Genomic DNA, 17,496 nt, shown 5'->3' on the forward strand with positions numbered 1-17,496 from the left:
TTAGAATAAAAACTATTATCATGTTTTCTTTATTAAATGTGCTGTTTAGAACACAACGAAATGAACATGAAAATTAATATATTTATATAGTATCGTCCAACCTTGTAATGTCAATTTATATTTTTTAATTTTCATTCAATGAAACAACAAACTGTCATATAAATTAATTTGTGTCAAAATTTTAAATCACTTTTTTTATATTTTGGTTCTAATAATTCTAATATTTAAAATGAAAAATATATAAAAACTCTTTTTGTGTTTTATTTGATACACTAATTATGTTTAATGAATACAATGAAACAGTGATTACTTTAAGGTTTGAACAAGTTATATATATCATGTTCTAACACAGAATGTAATGACAACATTTTTATTTTACTTCAATCCAATGACATTTTTCTTATTATTTATTTATGAAATTCAATAAAAATTTTTTCTCAAAAACTTATTTGTTTTATTTTTCTTTAGTTTTTGGTTTAAATATTAAAATTTTTCTTATTTGTTTTTTCTGGTTATTATTTGTTTTTAATAAACTTTTAATTTTATTATTTGAAAAAGCGAATAAAGTGCAGTTTTGAGCATATTATTCAGCAACATTCCCAAAACAGCATATTTCTAATTTTTATAATTATTTTCTTTAAATTGAGCAAAAAAGTTCTTTTGTGAATAAAATTATTTATTTTATACGAAAAGATAAAATGCCATTATTTCTTTTTCAAAAAACGATTATTTAATTGAGGTTTGCAGCCCTGGCTAAAAGCAATTAAAATACGACAAATGGTCTAAAGAAACTATAATTTATTATTTTATACTATAATTATAAAAAACAGTAAAAATAACACAAATAACATTAAAAAAGTAAAAAACAAAAAAATAAAATCACATTGAATCAATTTTTGTCAAGCTTTTTAATTCGTCTAAAAGACAATCTTAAAACAGGTTTTTCTTTTTCATCATTTTCTTTTGGTCCTTTGATGCTCTTTTTACTTCCCTTTCTTTTTTAATTCAATTTGGAAAAAAGTAATGCTGTCTTTCTTTTCTTTTGAGGCAACGGAAATGGTTTTAGAATAAATTGTTTAAACAATTCTCTGTATTGGGGTGTTTCCATAAATTTACAGTGTTTAATTAATACACGACACTTTGGGGTGGTTTATCAATCCAGTTGACTGTGACAGCTTGTTTAATACAATAATATTAAAAGAAGGTGTTGTAACCACAAATAAAGAATCCACCAATATCATCAACTCTCTTGGTTTGTTTCCGAGTTCGATATTGTGAAAATTGTTTTTCCAAAACAAATTACCATCCACATCTTCCTTCTCAAATTCTTTTTGAAAAAGCAATTTTTCAAAACTGTCTTTCGTTTTAATAGAAGATATTCTTCTTTTAAACCTACCAAATAACCCCAAATCAAGAACTTGAAGGAAATGAGAATCATACGGAGTTAAGATAACAAAGGTTGTGTTATTTTCAGAGAGCAACACGATGAATTTGATACATCCAAAAATTTGGTTGAATTGTCGAAAACCATTGCAGTTGCAGGTTTGGTCTTTTTGGTATTGTCCAAATAAATGCACATGTACAGCATTATCTACTGAAATTAATTTTCAGTTCACCTTTAATCTATTTTGACAATGTTTTAGAATAAAGTAAAATTTTAGTTTATTTTGAAATTCTTGCAATATAAAGAAAAATTGTCGAAATGAAACACAATCTAAAATCATAATTTCAAAAAACTATAATATGGTTTCTTTAGACCATTTGTCGTAAATTTACACCTTTTAGCGGGTGACTATATATTATTATTTATAATATAATATTAATAATATTATTATTTAATTCACACATCAAACCACAACCCAACAGATGAACCAAATTATATAAACATTCCACATAACACACATCGGATTACAAGTGTTCCACATAATAATATCAAACCCGCCAACTTCACACAAAGAGGAAATTGAAACAACAAGCTTAAAAATTCCAAAATGAAAATATCTCGTTGGTGAGAGCACGGTTGTTGTTCCATATGTGGGGTGACAAGATCTGATTTTTCGACTTTATCAACTTTTTTTGTTATTTTGATTTTGTCGTCTTTTTTGTTTTCGACTGGTTTGACTTCTTCAATTTTCGTGGGCGTTTCTTTGATTTTTATTTTTTCTAAATTTTCGATTTTTGGCACTTTTTCGATTGTGTCGACTTTTTTGAGTGGCCACACAAAGAGTTTTTGACTCGAATTATCACTTGTGTCGATTTTTTGGCCCAGACCGCTTTTTTGTTCTGGAGGTTTTATGATTTCGCATGGTGGGACAGCGACCGACATAGATCGTTTGATGTTACTTGCCCTTTTAATTGGAGGAGTGTCTACATGAGTGATTTGAGATATTTTAATGAAATTGCAAAAGTCCGAGAATTGGATAGTGTTATCGTTAAAGAATTTTACGATTTCTTTATTATCGATACTGTCGTCAACATCAATTTTCATACTTTTTGCACGATTCCCAGTCATTTTAGTTGGCGCTTCCAAATTCGAATTCATGATATTTTGGTTTTTTTGTTTCTCTGAATTCAGTCTTTCGATATCCTTTTTGAGTAATAAAGTCTTTTCATAAAATGCATTTCGTTCAAAAAGGATGTCACTCTCCTTGACTTGGTGTAAAACGATCTTATTATTAATTACCTCAATCTCATAATTCGCCTTTTTAGTCCCATTTTTGTTTAACGCCCCGATGCGTTTTAATACTTCAGCATGGCGCTTTTTCTCTTCGCATATTTGATCAGTTAAAGCGTTCAAATGATTTGAATGGGCACGGATAGTATCAACAGCGGCTTGAAGTTGTTTTGTGCTTTGAGTGTAGAATTTGAATTGATCATCTCGTTCTTTTTGACTCTTTTCTATGATCTTGGACGCTCTCTTAATGACCTTTGCAAGTTCAATGGATACTTCATGGATGTCTTCTGTTTCAAATAAATTTGAATTCTTTAGAATTAAGTAAGTGAATCTTTCCTTATCATCACTCAATTTGATGCATTCTTTGTCTTCCAAATCATCATCTAATTCTTCGTCCAACTCTTCGTCTAGATGTTATTACGACTCAGAAATAGTTACTAATAAATTCTATAAGAAAAGAAAAGTTTATTAGAGTCAAGTTAAATAAAAAGAAACCTGATAATAATGGATTCGTCTTTTCTTCACTCGAAGATAAATCACTGTGTTCTTCAAAACTCTCTGAATCACTTGTACTGTAATCCATCTTATGTTTAAATGTGAGTTATATGTTTGATCCATGATAAAATAGTTGACCTCTCGTTGGTTCATTCAATTCCATAAATAACATTGATAATTTATTATAATTTATAATATATTTATTATTAAGTATTAATTAGATATTTCTATTTTGAGAGAAATTGACTTCAAAAAAAATTTTAATACTATTTTTTACTAAAAATGGATGATAAAGGAAATAAGAAAAGTGAGTTGTTGTTACAAATAATGTGTTTTTTTATATTAACAAATTTTAACTTTTTAAATCTTTTTTTTATTTCAAATACTTTTTTTGTAGTTTTTAACTTAACAAGAACAATAAATTATTTAATTTAATAATATAATATAATTTTAATACTATAAATGAAAAGTTTTTTGTTGGTTGTTTTCTTTTGATTTCTCATTTGAAAAAAAACAGAACTACGAAAGAAACTGTAAAATAATGAAAACGGAGAAAATTATTAGCAATCCCGAATCTTTTGAAGATCCGAATAGTTTACTCGTCCATGTGAGTTTTATTTATTCTTTATTAGACCGACTTCCTTGGTATTTTTCAACTTTAGTAGTTCTTCCAATTCTTGTCACTTCATTCTTTTTCGGACCAATTTTAACTTTTTTACTCTTTTTAACTTCGTTTTGTATTACTCAAATATTTATGACAAAATATCCAACTCACTTCCACGTGTTTGCAAATCGGAGTCTTTTCATTCTTTTTATTAATTTTGTTGCCGTTTCTGTAATGTCACGATTACACAACGAGCTTTCGTTTTTACTTGTTGTGCATTCTTTCGTTTTGTTCGAGTTTTATACGAGACAATGGCTTTATTTTTATACATCAAAACGAATTACAACGTGGCCAATCATTTTTTTGTTTTTCGCACTACTCTTGTTGTCAAATTCCAATGTTTTAAACAAAATAGTTATTTTCAAGACACATCTTTCTGTTTTTGTGGGACTTTTCTTGGTACTTTTCTTTGGTATTTTAACTATTATTGATATCATAATTTTACTATTACAGACAAACACAAGAAGGTCCATAACACAAATATGTGTCAAAATGTTCCCAGCCTTTTTAATTTTAGTTGGGACACTTCTTAAAGCAAATTCAGTCGGAGTCAAACAAACGAATTATTTCGTTTTGATGGTTCCCTCTTTTTTACTCGGCATTGATGTTCAACTTTCTATTCATTTTTCTAAATTATTTTTAACTCAATTCAAGTGTAACGGATTTGCCATTTTGTTGTATTTTTGTTATTCGTTTTTGTTTTTTATATTATGCAAAGTAATGGGATTATCAGTGATGTTTGTGAATTGTATTGGGATTGGAATGTTCGCATTTTCTTTAGCAAGGACTGTCTTACTTACTTTTTGGCAAGTCAAACAATTGGAACCGTCGTATTTAACTTCTTTGTGATTACACACCAATTTAAAACTAATTAACGTATTATTTTTTATTTGATAATTAACGAATATTGTATATTTTTCAATGAAAATTACTGAAACATTTACAGGTAAAAAACTAAAAGAATAATATGTTCGATTATTTCTTGAAAAAATAAAAAACAACTTTAACTATTACTTTTGGTAATTAAAAAATGACACTAAATTACCAATTGTAATAAATAATTTAAAAAAACTTATTTTAATTTATAGAATTCAGTTATTATTCGTCTAGTTTCTAAAAACCAAAATAATCATAAAAAATTATTAAAAAAATGGACAGAATTAGAAAAGTCATTATTAGTGATATAATAATTATAATAATATAATATAGTACAGTGATCTCGCCAAAGTATCGAGGAATAATACAATACAAGTAAATTGACAGAATCTCGATGAATCAAAACCATTTTGAAGAATTGAAAATATACCCAAAACTCCATTTTTTTCAATTATGTATAATAGTTATTTTTATTATGTGAAATAATTATTTTCTCGAATAACGGCACTTTTGGTAAAAGATAATCATTCAATTTTAATCAGAATGAAAATCACTTTCTCGGAGATGGAATGGCACAATATATTTAAAGAGGAACTTAGAGGACAAAGCCATTCGAAATGTTTACACTTCTCTTTGCGATAACAGCAGTCTTCGCAGAAGACTGTTTCAAATGTGAAAAAGATGGACTATACTGTGTGAAAGATGGGAAGCACGACGAAGAGTACTACGAATGCTCCAAAACGTTTAAAGGGTACAGACCATGTGCTCCTGGGACTAAATGTACAGCTTCTGAGCGAGTGGATTATGGCTATAATCCATGCACTACAGGTGAAGAGTCACATTCTAAAACAGAGGAGTCCAAGTCAAAAGATAAGTCTAAAGAGCCAACAACACCTTCAGTAGATAAATCAGAAGACAATATCTGCAAAGGGAAGAATGGGTATTATTGTGTGAAAGGTGAAGAACACAAATACTTGTGGTGTACTGATACATACAAAGGATATATGAACTGTCCTAAAGGAACACATTGTGGATATGATGGTAAAGCACCTGATAATCAATCTCCTTGTGTCTTAAATGAAGAGTCCAATAAGAAGTCAGAAGAGAAGAGTACTTCAAAATCGTCTGAGAAGTCGAAAGAACATTCACAATCAAAATCAAGGGAACCAGAAACTCCATCAGTAGAGAGCCCTTCAGAAGATGATATTTGTAAAGGAAAAGAGGGGTTCTACTGTCTTGAAGGTAACAAATACATCCATAAGTACTTGTGGTGTACTGACACCTTTAAAGGTATAATGGATTGCCCAAAAGGAACTAAATGTGGATATGATGGAAAAGCACCTGATAATCAATCTCCTTGTGTATTGGATGAAAACTCCATACAAAAGTCAACTGAAAAGTCTAAGGAACCAGAAACTCCATCAGTAGAGAGCCCTTCAGAAGATGACATCTGCAAAGGAAAGAATGGATTGTATTGTGTAGATGACGGTAAACACATCCATGAATTCTTGGTGTGTACTAAAGACTATAAAGGATACATGGAATGCCCAAAGAACACACAATGTGGGTATGATGGTAAAATACCATGTGACGAATCTCCTTGCATTTACCCACCACATTCAACAGAGTCAACTTCAAAATCAATTGTTACACCTTCAGTAGATAAATCAGAAGACGACATCTGTAAGGACAAAGATGGGTATTATTGTGTGAAAGGTGAAGAACATAAATACTTGTGGTGTACTGATACATATAAAGGATACATGAACTGTTCGAAAGGAACACACTGTGGATATGATGGAAAGGTTCCTGATAATGAATCGCCTTGTGTATTAGATACTGAATCATATTCAAAAGAAAAAAGTAAATCATCTGATATTTGTGAAAAAGATGGGTACATGTGTATTATGGATGGAACACATGATAAGTATTATTATGTGTGTTCTAATTCATATGAAGGATTTTTACCATGCCCAAAGGGTGAAAGATGTAATGGAAAGAAGTATATGAATTTCAGTGAAAATCCATGTGAAGTTTATGACACTAATTGTGATTCAACAAGTGAAAATTCAGGTTCATGTGAAGAAAAATCTTCGAATGAAAAAAGTGAATCAGTTGTAACTCCATCAGTAGAAAAATCAAAAGAAGAGTCATCAACTGAAAAGAGTCAATCAAAAGAACACTCTGAAAGCAAATCAAAAGAACACTCTGAAAGCAAATCAAAAGAAGAGTCATCAACTGAAAAGAGTCAATCAAAAGAACACTCTGAAAGCAAATCAAAAGAAGAGTCATCAACTGAAAAGAGTCAATCAAAAGAACACTCTGAAAGCAAATCAAAGGAACACTCTGAAAGCAAATCAAAAGAAGAGTCATCAACTGAAAAGAGTCAATCAAAAGAACACTCTGAAAGCAAATCAAAAGAACACTCTGAAAGCAAATCAAAGGAACACTCTGAAAGCAAATCAAAAGAAGAGTCATCAACTGAAAAGAGTCAATCAAAAGAACACTCTGAAAGCAAATCAAAAGAACACTCTGAAAGCAAATCAAAAGAAGAGTCATCAACTGAAAAGAGTCAATCAAAGGAACACTCTGAAAGCAAATCAAAGGAACACTCTGAAAGCAAATCAAAAGAAGAGTCATCAACTGAAAAGAGTCAATCAAAAGAACACTCTGAAAGCAAATCAAAAGAACACTCTGAAGCAAATCAAAAGAAGAGTCATCAACTGAAAAGAGTCAATCAAAAGAACACTCTGAAAGCAAATCAAAAGAAGAGTCATCAACTGAAAAGAGTCAATCAAAAGAACACTCTGAAAGCAAATCAAAAGAAGAGTCATCAACTGAAAAGAGTCAATCAAAAGAACACTCTGAAAGCAAATCAAAAGAACACTCTGAAAGCAAATCAAAGGAACACTCTGAAAGCAAATCAAAAGAAGAGTCATCAACTGAAAAGAGTCAATCAAAAGAACACTCTGAAAGCAAATCAAAGGAACACTCTGAAAGCAAATCAAAAGAAGAGTCATCAACTGAAAAGAGTCAATCAAAAGAACACTCTGAAAGCAAATCAAAAGAAGAGTCATCAACTGAAAAGAGTCAATCAAAAGAACACTCTGAAAGCAAATCAAAAGAACACTCTGAAAGCAAATCAAAAGAAGAGTCATCAACTGAAAAGAGTCAATCAAAAGAACACTCTGAAAGCAAATCAAAAGAAGAGTCATCAACTGAAAAGAGTCAATCAAAAGAACACTCTGAAAGCAAATCAAAGGAACACTCTGAAAGCAAATCAAAAGAAGAGTCATCAACTGAAAAGAGTCAATCAAAAGAACACTCTGAAAGCAAATCAAAAGAAGAGTCATCAACTGAAAAGAGTCAATCAAAAGAACACTCTGAAAGCAAATCAAAAGAACACTCTGAAAGCAAATCAAAGGAACATTCGGATTCTGATGAATGTCATTGTCACCCACATTGCCCACACCACCATAAATGTGAAGAAGGTAAATACTATTGTGTCATTGATGGTTTCCATAATGCTCAATATGTCAAATGCCACAATGGCCATCGTGAGTACAAGCATTGTCCTTCTTTCTTGTTCTGTCAGGGCGAGAAAAAAGATGGTTATGACCATATACCTTGCAACTGGCTTTGTGAAACCGATTGGTTTAGAAAACACTAATTTTAATAATTAAGTTGCTTATTTTTATTTTGTTAATTTTATTTAATAAATTAATAAATAATCAAAAAATCAAATTATTTTTTTATTTAACACTTTCATAACCCAAAACTTTTTTTTAACAGGTTAGATTTTTACCTTGTAATTATTTTAAAAGGGAGAAGTAATAAAAGGCAAATTTTAGTTTGGTTTAAAAAAAATAAAAGGGGAAACCTGTTAAAACTATAAGGCGGTTTTTTTTGTCCGCCAACAACTGAAAGAAAACAAATAACAATTGAGTACTAATTTGACTAACATGTGCCAAATATCAATTTTTGGAAAAGATTTTGGGGTTTCCAAAGTTGAGTTAGCTCACTTTGTTAATAAAAATGTTTTATAGGTGTGTTGACAACATTTGTACCTTTTGCCCTTCATTTTTTATCAATGAGTGTCGAGAGCAGCAATGTCCTTGACAGAGACCATTTCTATCAAGCATTTATTTCTGTTTTTGAATTTTTTGTATGACACAGAACAAAACAAACTTTATCAACTATGCGTTTATAATTCACGCATACAATTTATGTGTTCGTATTTTTTTCGGCGAACTCGTTAATAACATTATTATTATTTTTGAGTTTATCGTTTTCGGGTTTTTTAATTTTTTATTATTTTTAGAATAGTTTCATAAACTACATGTTTTTAAATGAGGTTCTTTTTCTGTTGATTTACGGTTGTGAAAAATATGATACTTTCAATTCGCACCATTTTATATTGAGATTATTTGTCGTTGGAGGTTTTAAAGTGGTTTAATTTAAAAAAAAAATCTAATAAAATGTGAAGTTATTGCAAATTTTATTAATCTGCTTGTATCATTATATCACAAAAAAATGTAAATGTACAGGGGTGAAACTGAAGGTATAAATTTGAAAGCGGATGTATTAATTTAGGGTTTTTTGATACCAAATTTGGCGTTTTTCTAGGTTTTATGATTCGTAAATTAAGCCAACCCCTTTGATTTGAATTTGGCAATGAAAAACAATGCAAACAAAATAGAAAGAATCGATAATTATGTTTTGTAACGATACCAACATATTTATATTTTAATTATATTTTAATTATATCAATGGTTATATAAATAATTCATCATGAATTTGTGTGTTTTTAATAATTAGCTAAAGTTAAAAAATGAATCAATAGTAATAATTGTTATAATTAAACCATTATAAATAGTTGACGGTGTTTAATAGTAAATTTGTTATTATTCAATTGTATTTTCAGGGTTTAAGACAAAACACAACCTGTTCACAACTTGATAAATATTTTAAGCGTGTTTAAACATGTGGGTGAGTATTGGCTTTATGGTTTGTTTATTTATTTATTATCAACGCAGTTATTACAAATTTTTTATTAACATATAGATTAATTAATGTGGCTCTATGAAGCACTTTGGTTTGTGTTTTTCATACTCAGGCCGGTCGTGAAGGCGTGAAACACAACCCAAATTATCGTAAATCATTTTTTGTCGAGTGTTGTTTGAATAATAACAAATTAATGATAAATTTATTATAAACATAAATAATAAAATGTATAGTAAATAATTAATATGTTATAATTTCTTGTGTTGAAAATTATAATAAATTTTATAATTTTGTAACTATAATATTAACTATATTTTCCTTTTCCAAAAATCGTGACTGTGTTGGAAATAGTGGTTTTTGTCCAGATTTACTTGTTTTTTTGTTGTAGTTATGTTGATTTAAATGGCTTGAATTTAATGTTTTACATGTTAGTTCGTTTTTAGCCAATAAAATGAAAGAAAATGAACCCTAAATTAATATATTCGCTTTCAAATTAATACCTTCATTTTCACCCCTGTATGTGATATTTGTTGAGTATCTGTAATTATATATAATATAAGAATGTACGTTTATTAATTTTTATCTTTCAAATACGATCTAGAATTTAAATTACTAATTTATTTGTGATCTTTTTTTCGAATTTTTTAATGGGCAAATTTTATTATTTGGTTAATAATAAACGGATAGAAATCCTTCTTATAATATAAAACTTGATTAATTCATATTATCAGTTATTTAATTTTTTTCAAAAACAAAATAAAAAACACGTAAAACGTGTGTACAATTGTGGGTTCAATATAACCAATAAGATTGGTTCAAACCAAAATAAAATAAGAACATAACAAAAATATTATTGTTGAAATAAAAAAAATGGATTCCACCAGGGTTAATCACGGAACAGGGAAAAGTGTGTATTTCTTTCCTTTTAATAATTGTTAATCATTATGATTGTTTAAATCCTTTTATTTAAACTGTTATTACTGTAAACTACTAAAGAGAAATTATAGAATATCAATTATTAGAAAATAATTATTTTAGACTTTGTATATCAAATTTAATTTTTACAATTATTAACTTTTAAACGAAAGCAATGATCATTTTTTTGCTATCATGTGGATAAGAAACAAGTTATAATTGATAATTGTTGTAAATAAATATATTCTCTTTATTTTATTGTGTTACTTTATAAATTTTGTTTGATGTTTCATGATTATATTAAAATGTTTAAGCATTTTAAATATTATAACAGAGTTTATTAATAAAAATGTAATAATTAATAATGATATTATTAGACCAATTCATTTTATTTAATATAAACAATTTATAAAAGAATTGTGTATCCATTAAACTGGAACATACATGTCGTAGTGTTATCAAAATACAATTCTTATTTTGTGTATAATTAAACAAAAATAATTAAAAGACGTTTTAAAAACATAAGTAATAATTAATAACATGCTATTGTCAATATAAGCTGTAATTTAAAATCTTTTTATATCGCCATGGTTATACAATATTATAAATAGTATTAATTTTTATGTATATTTGTTTGTTTTGTAATAATATTATAGTAATTATCCAAAAGTGACAAATAAAATTATAAATTTTAATGTCATTCTAATTTATGATTAAATTCAAAAAATGGATTATCAATAAATATTCATGAACACAATTGATTATTTGTTGTTTGTTAATTTAAATTGATATCTTGATAAATCTTTAAACCAATAATTAAAAACTCTATTTTAATGAGTTGAAAAAATAATATATTATATTGTCAATAGAGTATCAAAAAAAATACAATAATAAATTATAAATATGTTTCTATTTTTTGAGCAAATGTTGTTACCAATCAATAATTAAACAATGTGAAACCAAATATGATTAATAATATAAAAATACAACCAAAACACAAAGTTTTTGTTTTGGTTGTAAATAAATAGAGACACAATACTTTTTATATCAACTATTTTTTTTAATATTAATATTTGTATTTAATAATACCAACAATATAAACAACTATCAAATTGTTATTGTAATACAACATTTAATCGATAAATATTTAACAAAAGGAAATAAAAAATTTCGCATTGGTTACTGTTATTTATTATCTTGTCATTTTTTACTGAATAAATAATATTGTTAGGCCGATTTTTGTAAATTATTTTTAATTATAATTGATTTTAAAAGTTGTATTTGATTATGTGAATATTAAATGTATTTAACACGATTAAGTAGTGGACTATTTTATTTTATTTAAAATACGATTAATTTGTTTTTTACCACTTGGCCAAAATGAAAATTGCATTGAATGTTATTGTTCTTTTTTATTTTTTGATAACACATAGAGTTTTTTATGTTTTGTTGATAGGTGTGTTTTTCAATAAGCATCAAATATAAATTAATATTAAATTATTAACCAAATAACAAATTTACTATTCAAATGTTGTGGTTTTTTTGAAAAAATAAAAAATAAGCTAATTTCCCTAATATTTATTTTTCTAAAAAACAAAATAAACAAAAAAATATTTAGTAATTTACAAATTATGGCAGCAATCTAGTTAAAGTGAGGCGAGAAACCCACACCTGGAGAAAAACCCGCACCTTTTTTCTTTTTTCTTCCTTAAACCAATATTAATTGAAAAAACGTACACTTACAATTTTAACATAAAAAAGATGTTTCTATAATTCAAAATAAAATGATAATGTCATGGACTAAAATTTAACACGCTGTTTATTAATTAATAATTATAATTAAAAATACTTGTTTTAATACATAAAAAGTTTTATTGATTATATAAATAAGTTATATAAATTATATATTTATATAGTTTTTTTTAATAATAAAAACAAGTATTGAAAGTTTATTTCTTGTACATTTTAAAAAGATTAAACTTAACCTTAAATTGTAAATATTTTATCAAATTAATTATTATTAGTTATAGTTAAATAAACTATTAATTTGTTGTATAATAATAAATTAAACGATGTAATTAACTTTACGTTTCATGTTTCGATAACGTTGATACTCACATGTAGAGGTCTTTTACGTTTCCTAAACACAACGCTTAACACATACAATGCATAATAGATTTTACTACAACAGAGAAGTATAGATATTTTTTTCGTGTTGAACAAATAAATATATATCCTAACAGGTCAGTTTAATAATCAATGAAAATCAACACAAAATATCACAAAAAACAAACCTTGTATATTGATAAACTCTACTTGTTATATGTTATAAGTTCTAAACTTTGTGTTAATAAATATCCGAACCCAACATACAATGACAAACCAAAAGTTCAAAAACAAGATATGTAATATTACAACTTGTTTGAATATTAAAACATCCGCTGTTTTAAGTACTGTTGGTAAGTTATATTTATTTAACAACAGTTTCACAAACCATAAAAGGTGTTTTGAACATGACAGACGACTTAAGTAATCATATGAAATGTCTTTTTTAGTTTTCAATAACTATTAAATAATATAATTGTTCCATTTCTATTGATTACGATTTCTATTTTAAGTGGTGAGCATTTTAAACAATCTTGTAATTTTCTATTTTTAATTCAATATAAAACTTATTAATTTGGGTTTTTTAATTCTTTTTTGGTAATCGTTAAAATAAATCACAAAATAGTATTTGATTTACATGTTTAATAAAAAATTAAAAATATATTAAAATTTAAGTAAACAAACGACAAGTTATACTTCAATTGAAACTTCTTCGCAAATTTCATCGCCTTCTTCACTGCTTTCGGACGATAGATCGCAGTCTAAAGCATCAACAACTTTTCTTCTTCCTTTAAATACACTCTTTTCTCTGACGACATCCAATCCGAATTCTCCCATGATAAGTGGTGATCTTTCAGGAAAAATTTAACCCTTATTTGGTTACCGACACCACGTTTTTTCTTTTGTGTGTAGAAAAAACCACATCTTCTAAAAGCACCGTTAATCGTTAAACCAGATGTTGCTCTATCCCATGAGGCGTAAATAGAAACAATTTGTTTGGATAATGGTGACATAGCAAAATCTTCCAACTCACCTCTTGTTAGAGTGCCTTGATAAAGTGTCCTAATGATTTCCTTTTTCTTTCCTCTGGCTTTATCTGCATTTTCTAGCTCTAGTACCTCCAACACTTCTTCAACTGATTCTCTTGTAAGAATTTCTTTCTCCTTATCTTTATATGGTATTTTTATTAGTTTCTTTGTATTAGTTATATAGTTTTATTTTTATATAAATTATTATTTAATTGTTATATTTTTATTATTAATTATAATAACAAACCTTTGTTGGGCCGAATATAGCAACGTCAAGAGGTTGTGTTAAATGAGAAGAATGTGGGCACAATTTTAACACGGCTATTTTGTTATCTTTGAAAAGTTTAAGAGCCTCATTAGTTAAATGGCACTTCAACCCATCCATTACAATGACCGCCCACTCGTTACGCAACTCTGGAGTTGAACGCCTGTTTTTCAAGTCTGGTAATAACACTTTTGTTATCCAATATATAAATATTGAAGATGTCATAAATGCTGTTTTCTGATAGACTATAACAATGTCCCGGAAAAGTAAATACTCTTCCAAGTCGTTGTTTACAGTGTGTCTTGTAACAATAAAAAATGTTTTTGTTTTGGTGTTGTTGGCCCATATCCCAGCCACAAGAGTTATACGTTTAACACTTCTGTCGACTGAGTAATATTGGTCATGTGGAAGGTTCGGGTTGCAGTAACAGTATGTTTTCTTAGAATCAACATAAGGTATGAACCCACTTTCATCGAAGTTAAGGAGCAGAGCAGGGTCAACTCCTGCCAAACGCACTGTGTTTCCACAATACTGTCTGTCGTTGTTAAGCATTATTTTTCCGTCTTCGATGTATTTGTTTAACTCTTCGTGATCAATTTCAGCTCTCATTTTATCAAGTGGATTTACTACAACTGGTTTAATATTTGTGTTGTGCCTCAACCAGTCCATAGTTTTTTAGGACTAAGTGGATTCCCTACAGCTTCTTCAACAATCATTTTTACGTCGTTTGAAAACAATGGTTTTCTGGTGTTTTGTTTATCTTCTATAAGTTGTATTACCCGAGCCTTTCGAATTTCATTCAAAAGTGGGGGTCTTCCTGGATGAGCAACAGATGGTTTTTTGTATAAAGCCTTGCACGTGTTGTAGTTTGCATTTAGTACTTTGTAAATAGAAGCAAGTGAGGCCGTGGGACATTTCTCCTTTATATAGTGCAATTGCTCCCATAAACCTGGGAGCTCTTTGATTGTATCTTCGTTTTGACTAGAAAACGAAATAAGTTGAGCATCTTTGAGTGGTGCATTAAATAAGTTCAGTGTTTTCTCCGCTTTTGAGCGTTCATACATTGTTTTTAGTTTTCAGTTTTGTTTTTTAAAAAATTACCATTTGGTTTATAAAACTCAAAAAATACAAAGATGAATTTACGATCTAAGGCGTTATCAATAAATAAAACGAATATCCATTATACTCTCCTAACAATTAACAACTGTTTGATATTATCAATCCTTGTTTGTAATGAAAAATGCGAATAAAAAATATGCTCCAAAAAACATAAATCTAAAACCGTTTTTTGTTTATATATTCATATGTTGCAAATATTTATATTAATGGTTGCAATACACGTGATAGAAAACATCTGTCAGTTGCTTATAAATCAAGAAAATCATGAATAACAAAGATACACACCATCATTTTTGGATTGATAAAAAAAGATTTGTCTCAAAAAAAGTAAATCTTCGAATATTTTTGCTATTTTTTACTATATTATAGAATTTGTCTTGAAAAAAATGAAGCTATTATTAGAAATTGGGTTTTATTAAACAATTAAAAGTTAAAATTTATAGTTTATATCAGTAAACCATTAAAATAGTTTGTGTTATAGAATTAAATATATTTCAATAAACTCATTTAAAACCTGTTTAATAATACTTAAAAATTATGTAAAAATGTGGGTGGTTATTTTATTTTGTGATTTATTTCAAATCAAACTTGAATCATTTTCTATTTTTGAATAAAAAATACAAAAAAGAAGAAAAATTAACAATAATGACCCGATTTTTCTTTTTTTTTCATGTTCTGGAAGTAAAAAAATACAACAATTGTGATAAAAGAAGTAATTAGAAAAAAGGTGCGGGTTTTTCTCCAGGCGTGGGTTTCTCGCCTCACTTTACAACAAAAATTAATACCGTATATCCTTAAAAAACCGGTCCTATCGTTTTTTTTATTTTCAGCAAAATTAAAACCGGGTCTATTGGGGTGTGATAAAGTGGTTGTAAATGATAAACCCCTTGTCGATTTTGGTCGATCTTCCATTCGAACCAAATGTAAAACATAATTCATTTATTTATTTGTTATTTTGTCTGCTTAAAAACCCTGGTTCACTTTGTTTTTTGCACACTTTTTGGAACAGCTTTGAGAATTTAAGACTTGAGTTATTTTTATTTTCATTTTTTATCCAATCAGACGAAAGACATTTTGGAATGGATTTTAGTTGTTTTTCGTTTTAAAAAAATACAAAATGTGAATTTTTTTGTTCCGGAGAGGCGTGACGGGTAAAATGAACATATTTTTTAATAAAAATTAACTTAAAGAGGAAAAAACACTCGAGTTTTTTAGTCAACTACAAAAACAGACTTTATTTCTTCAATATTAAAACATTGTTTATAAAATCATATTCATGACTTGATATACACTTTATGTGGTGTATATTTTTGAAGTATTATTTTGTGAAAAAAACGCTCTACAAACAAAAGAGTAACAGTCGAGAAAAAAAATGACCCTATGTTAAAATAACTTTTGTTCATTTAAAGTCAATAACGGAATATAAAAATAAACACTTTACTATATGTGTCATGTTCGTTACATTGAAATTAATTTTAAACATCGTCTTGTGTAATTAGATCAAATATTAAGAGGTGCTAATTTTTAAAAGAACCAGTTGTGTTTAAAAATAAATTAATAAAATAGTTAAATTATATTATAAACATAGTTTAATAATTACTATCATGAATTTTATAGGTATGCATATTTATATTGTTAATGTGTGTTTGAACATGAAAATGAACATTCTTTGAGCTTTGGATGATATACAAACACAATAATTATTCATTAACACGTTTATACATAAATTAAAAAATAATACAAATAATAATAATTATTCTATTTATTATTAAATTAGAATTTGTCTTTATTTAAATTAATCAACAAATAGAATATGATTGTGCCATATTCAAAACAGTCTTATAAAATATGCAAAGTAAATTTTGTGTATTCAAATATGTAGTGCTGTTGTATTCAAATAATATTTAGAAATGAATCTTGACACAAATAGAGTCAAACACATTACTCAATAATTGTATGATATAAAAACAGAATAAAGAAAAAGTAATAATATGAAAGAAAAAAATAAGTTATTTTTAGTGTTATTTGTTATCAATTATATTTTATAGTATTCATACTATTACAAGTTAAAAAGTTAAAAAATGTGAGAGTGATGTTAAGTGTTTATTTTTTTGCTGGCTTTTTTGTTGTTGTTGACTGTTTGTTTGATATTTTTGTGTTTTGAATTCCCAAGTTTTGAATAAAATAATAAACAAATTTTATTATTGGATTTAGTTAATTTTTATAGTATATAGTTTTTTTCGTCTTTTATTTTTTAATAATTTGTTATAAAAAATTATAATATTATTATTATAAAATATAATAAATACAATAATAATCAGTTTTGTGTATTTTTGTATTTTTTTAAAAT

General features: G+C 27.3%; 2 protein-coding genes across 2 annotated transcripts; one reads left to right on the forward strand and one right to left on the reverse strand.

The window, feature by feature from the left end:
* Positions 1 to 1,876: 1,876 nt before the first annotated feature.
* EIN_023200 (hypothetical protein) lies at positions 1,877 to 3,257 on the reverse strand (the record flags this gene model as incomplete). The annotated part of the gene is made up of 2 exons (XM_004257374.1): positions 1,877 to 3,081; positions 3,170 to 3,257. The coding sequence occupies 2 exons, from the start codon at positions 3,255 to 3,257 to the stop codon at positions 1,877 to 1,879; spliced, it is 1,293 nt and encodes a 430-aa protein (XP_004257422.1).
* Positions 3,258 to 5,326: 2,069 nt separating this feature from the next.
* Positions 5,327 to 8,392, forward strand: EIN_023210 (Cyst wall-specific glycoprotein Jacob family protein; the record flags this gene model as incomplete). Its single annotated transcript, XM_004257375.1, has 1 exon — positions 5,327 to 8,392. One exon carries the CDS (start codon positions 5,327 to 5,329, stop codon positions 8,390 to 8,392), a length of 3,066 nt encoding a protein of 1,021 aa, XP_004257423.1.
* Between the last annotated feature and the right edge of the window lie 9,104 nt (positions 8,393 to 17,496).

The sequence above is a fragment of the Entamoeba invadens genome, assembly GCF_000330505.1.
Source record: "Entamoeba invadens IP1 unplaced genomic scaffold scaff_1105074724629, whole genome shotgun sequence".
Lineage (NCBI taxonomy): Eukaryota > Evosea > Mastigamoebida > Endamoebidae > Entamoeba > Entamoeba invadens.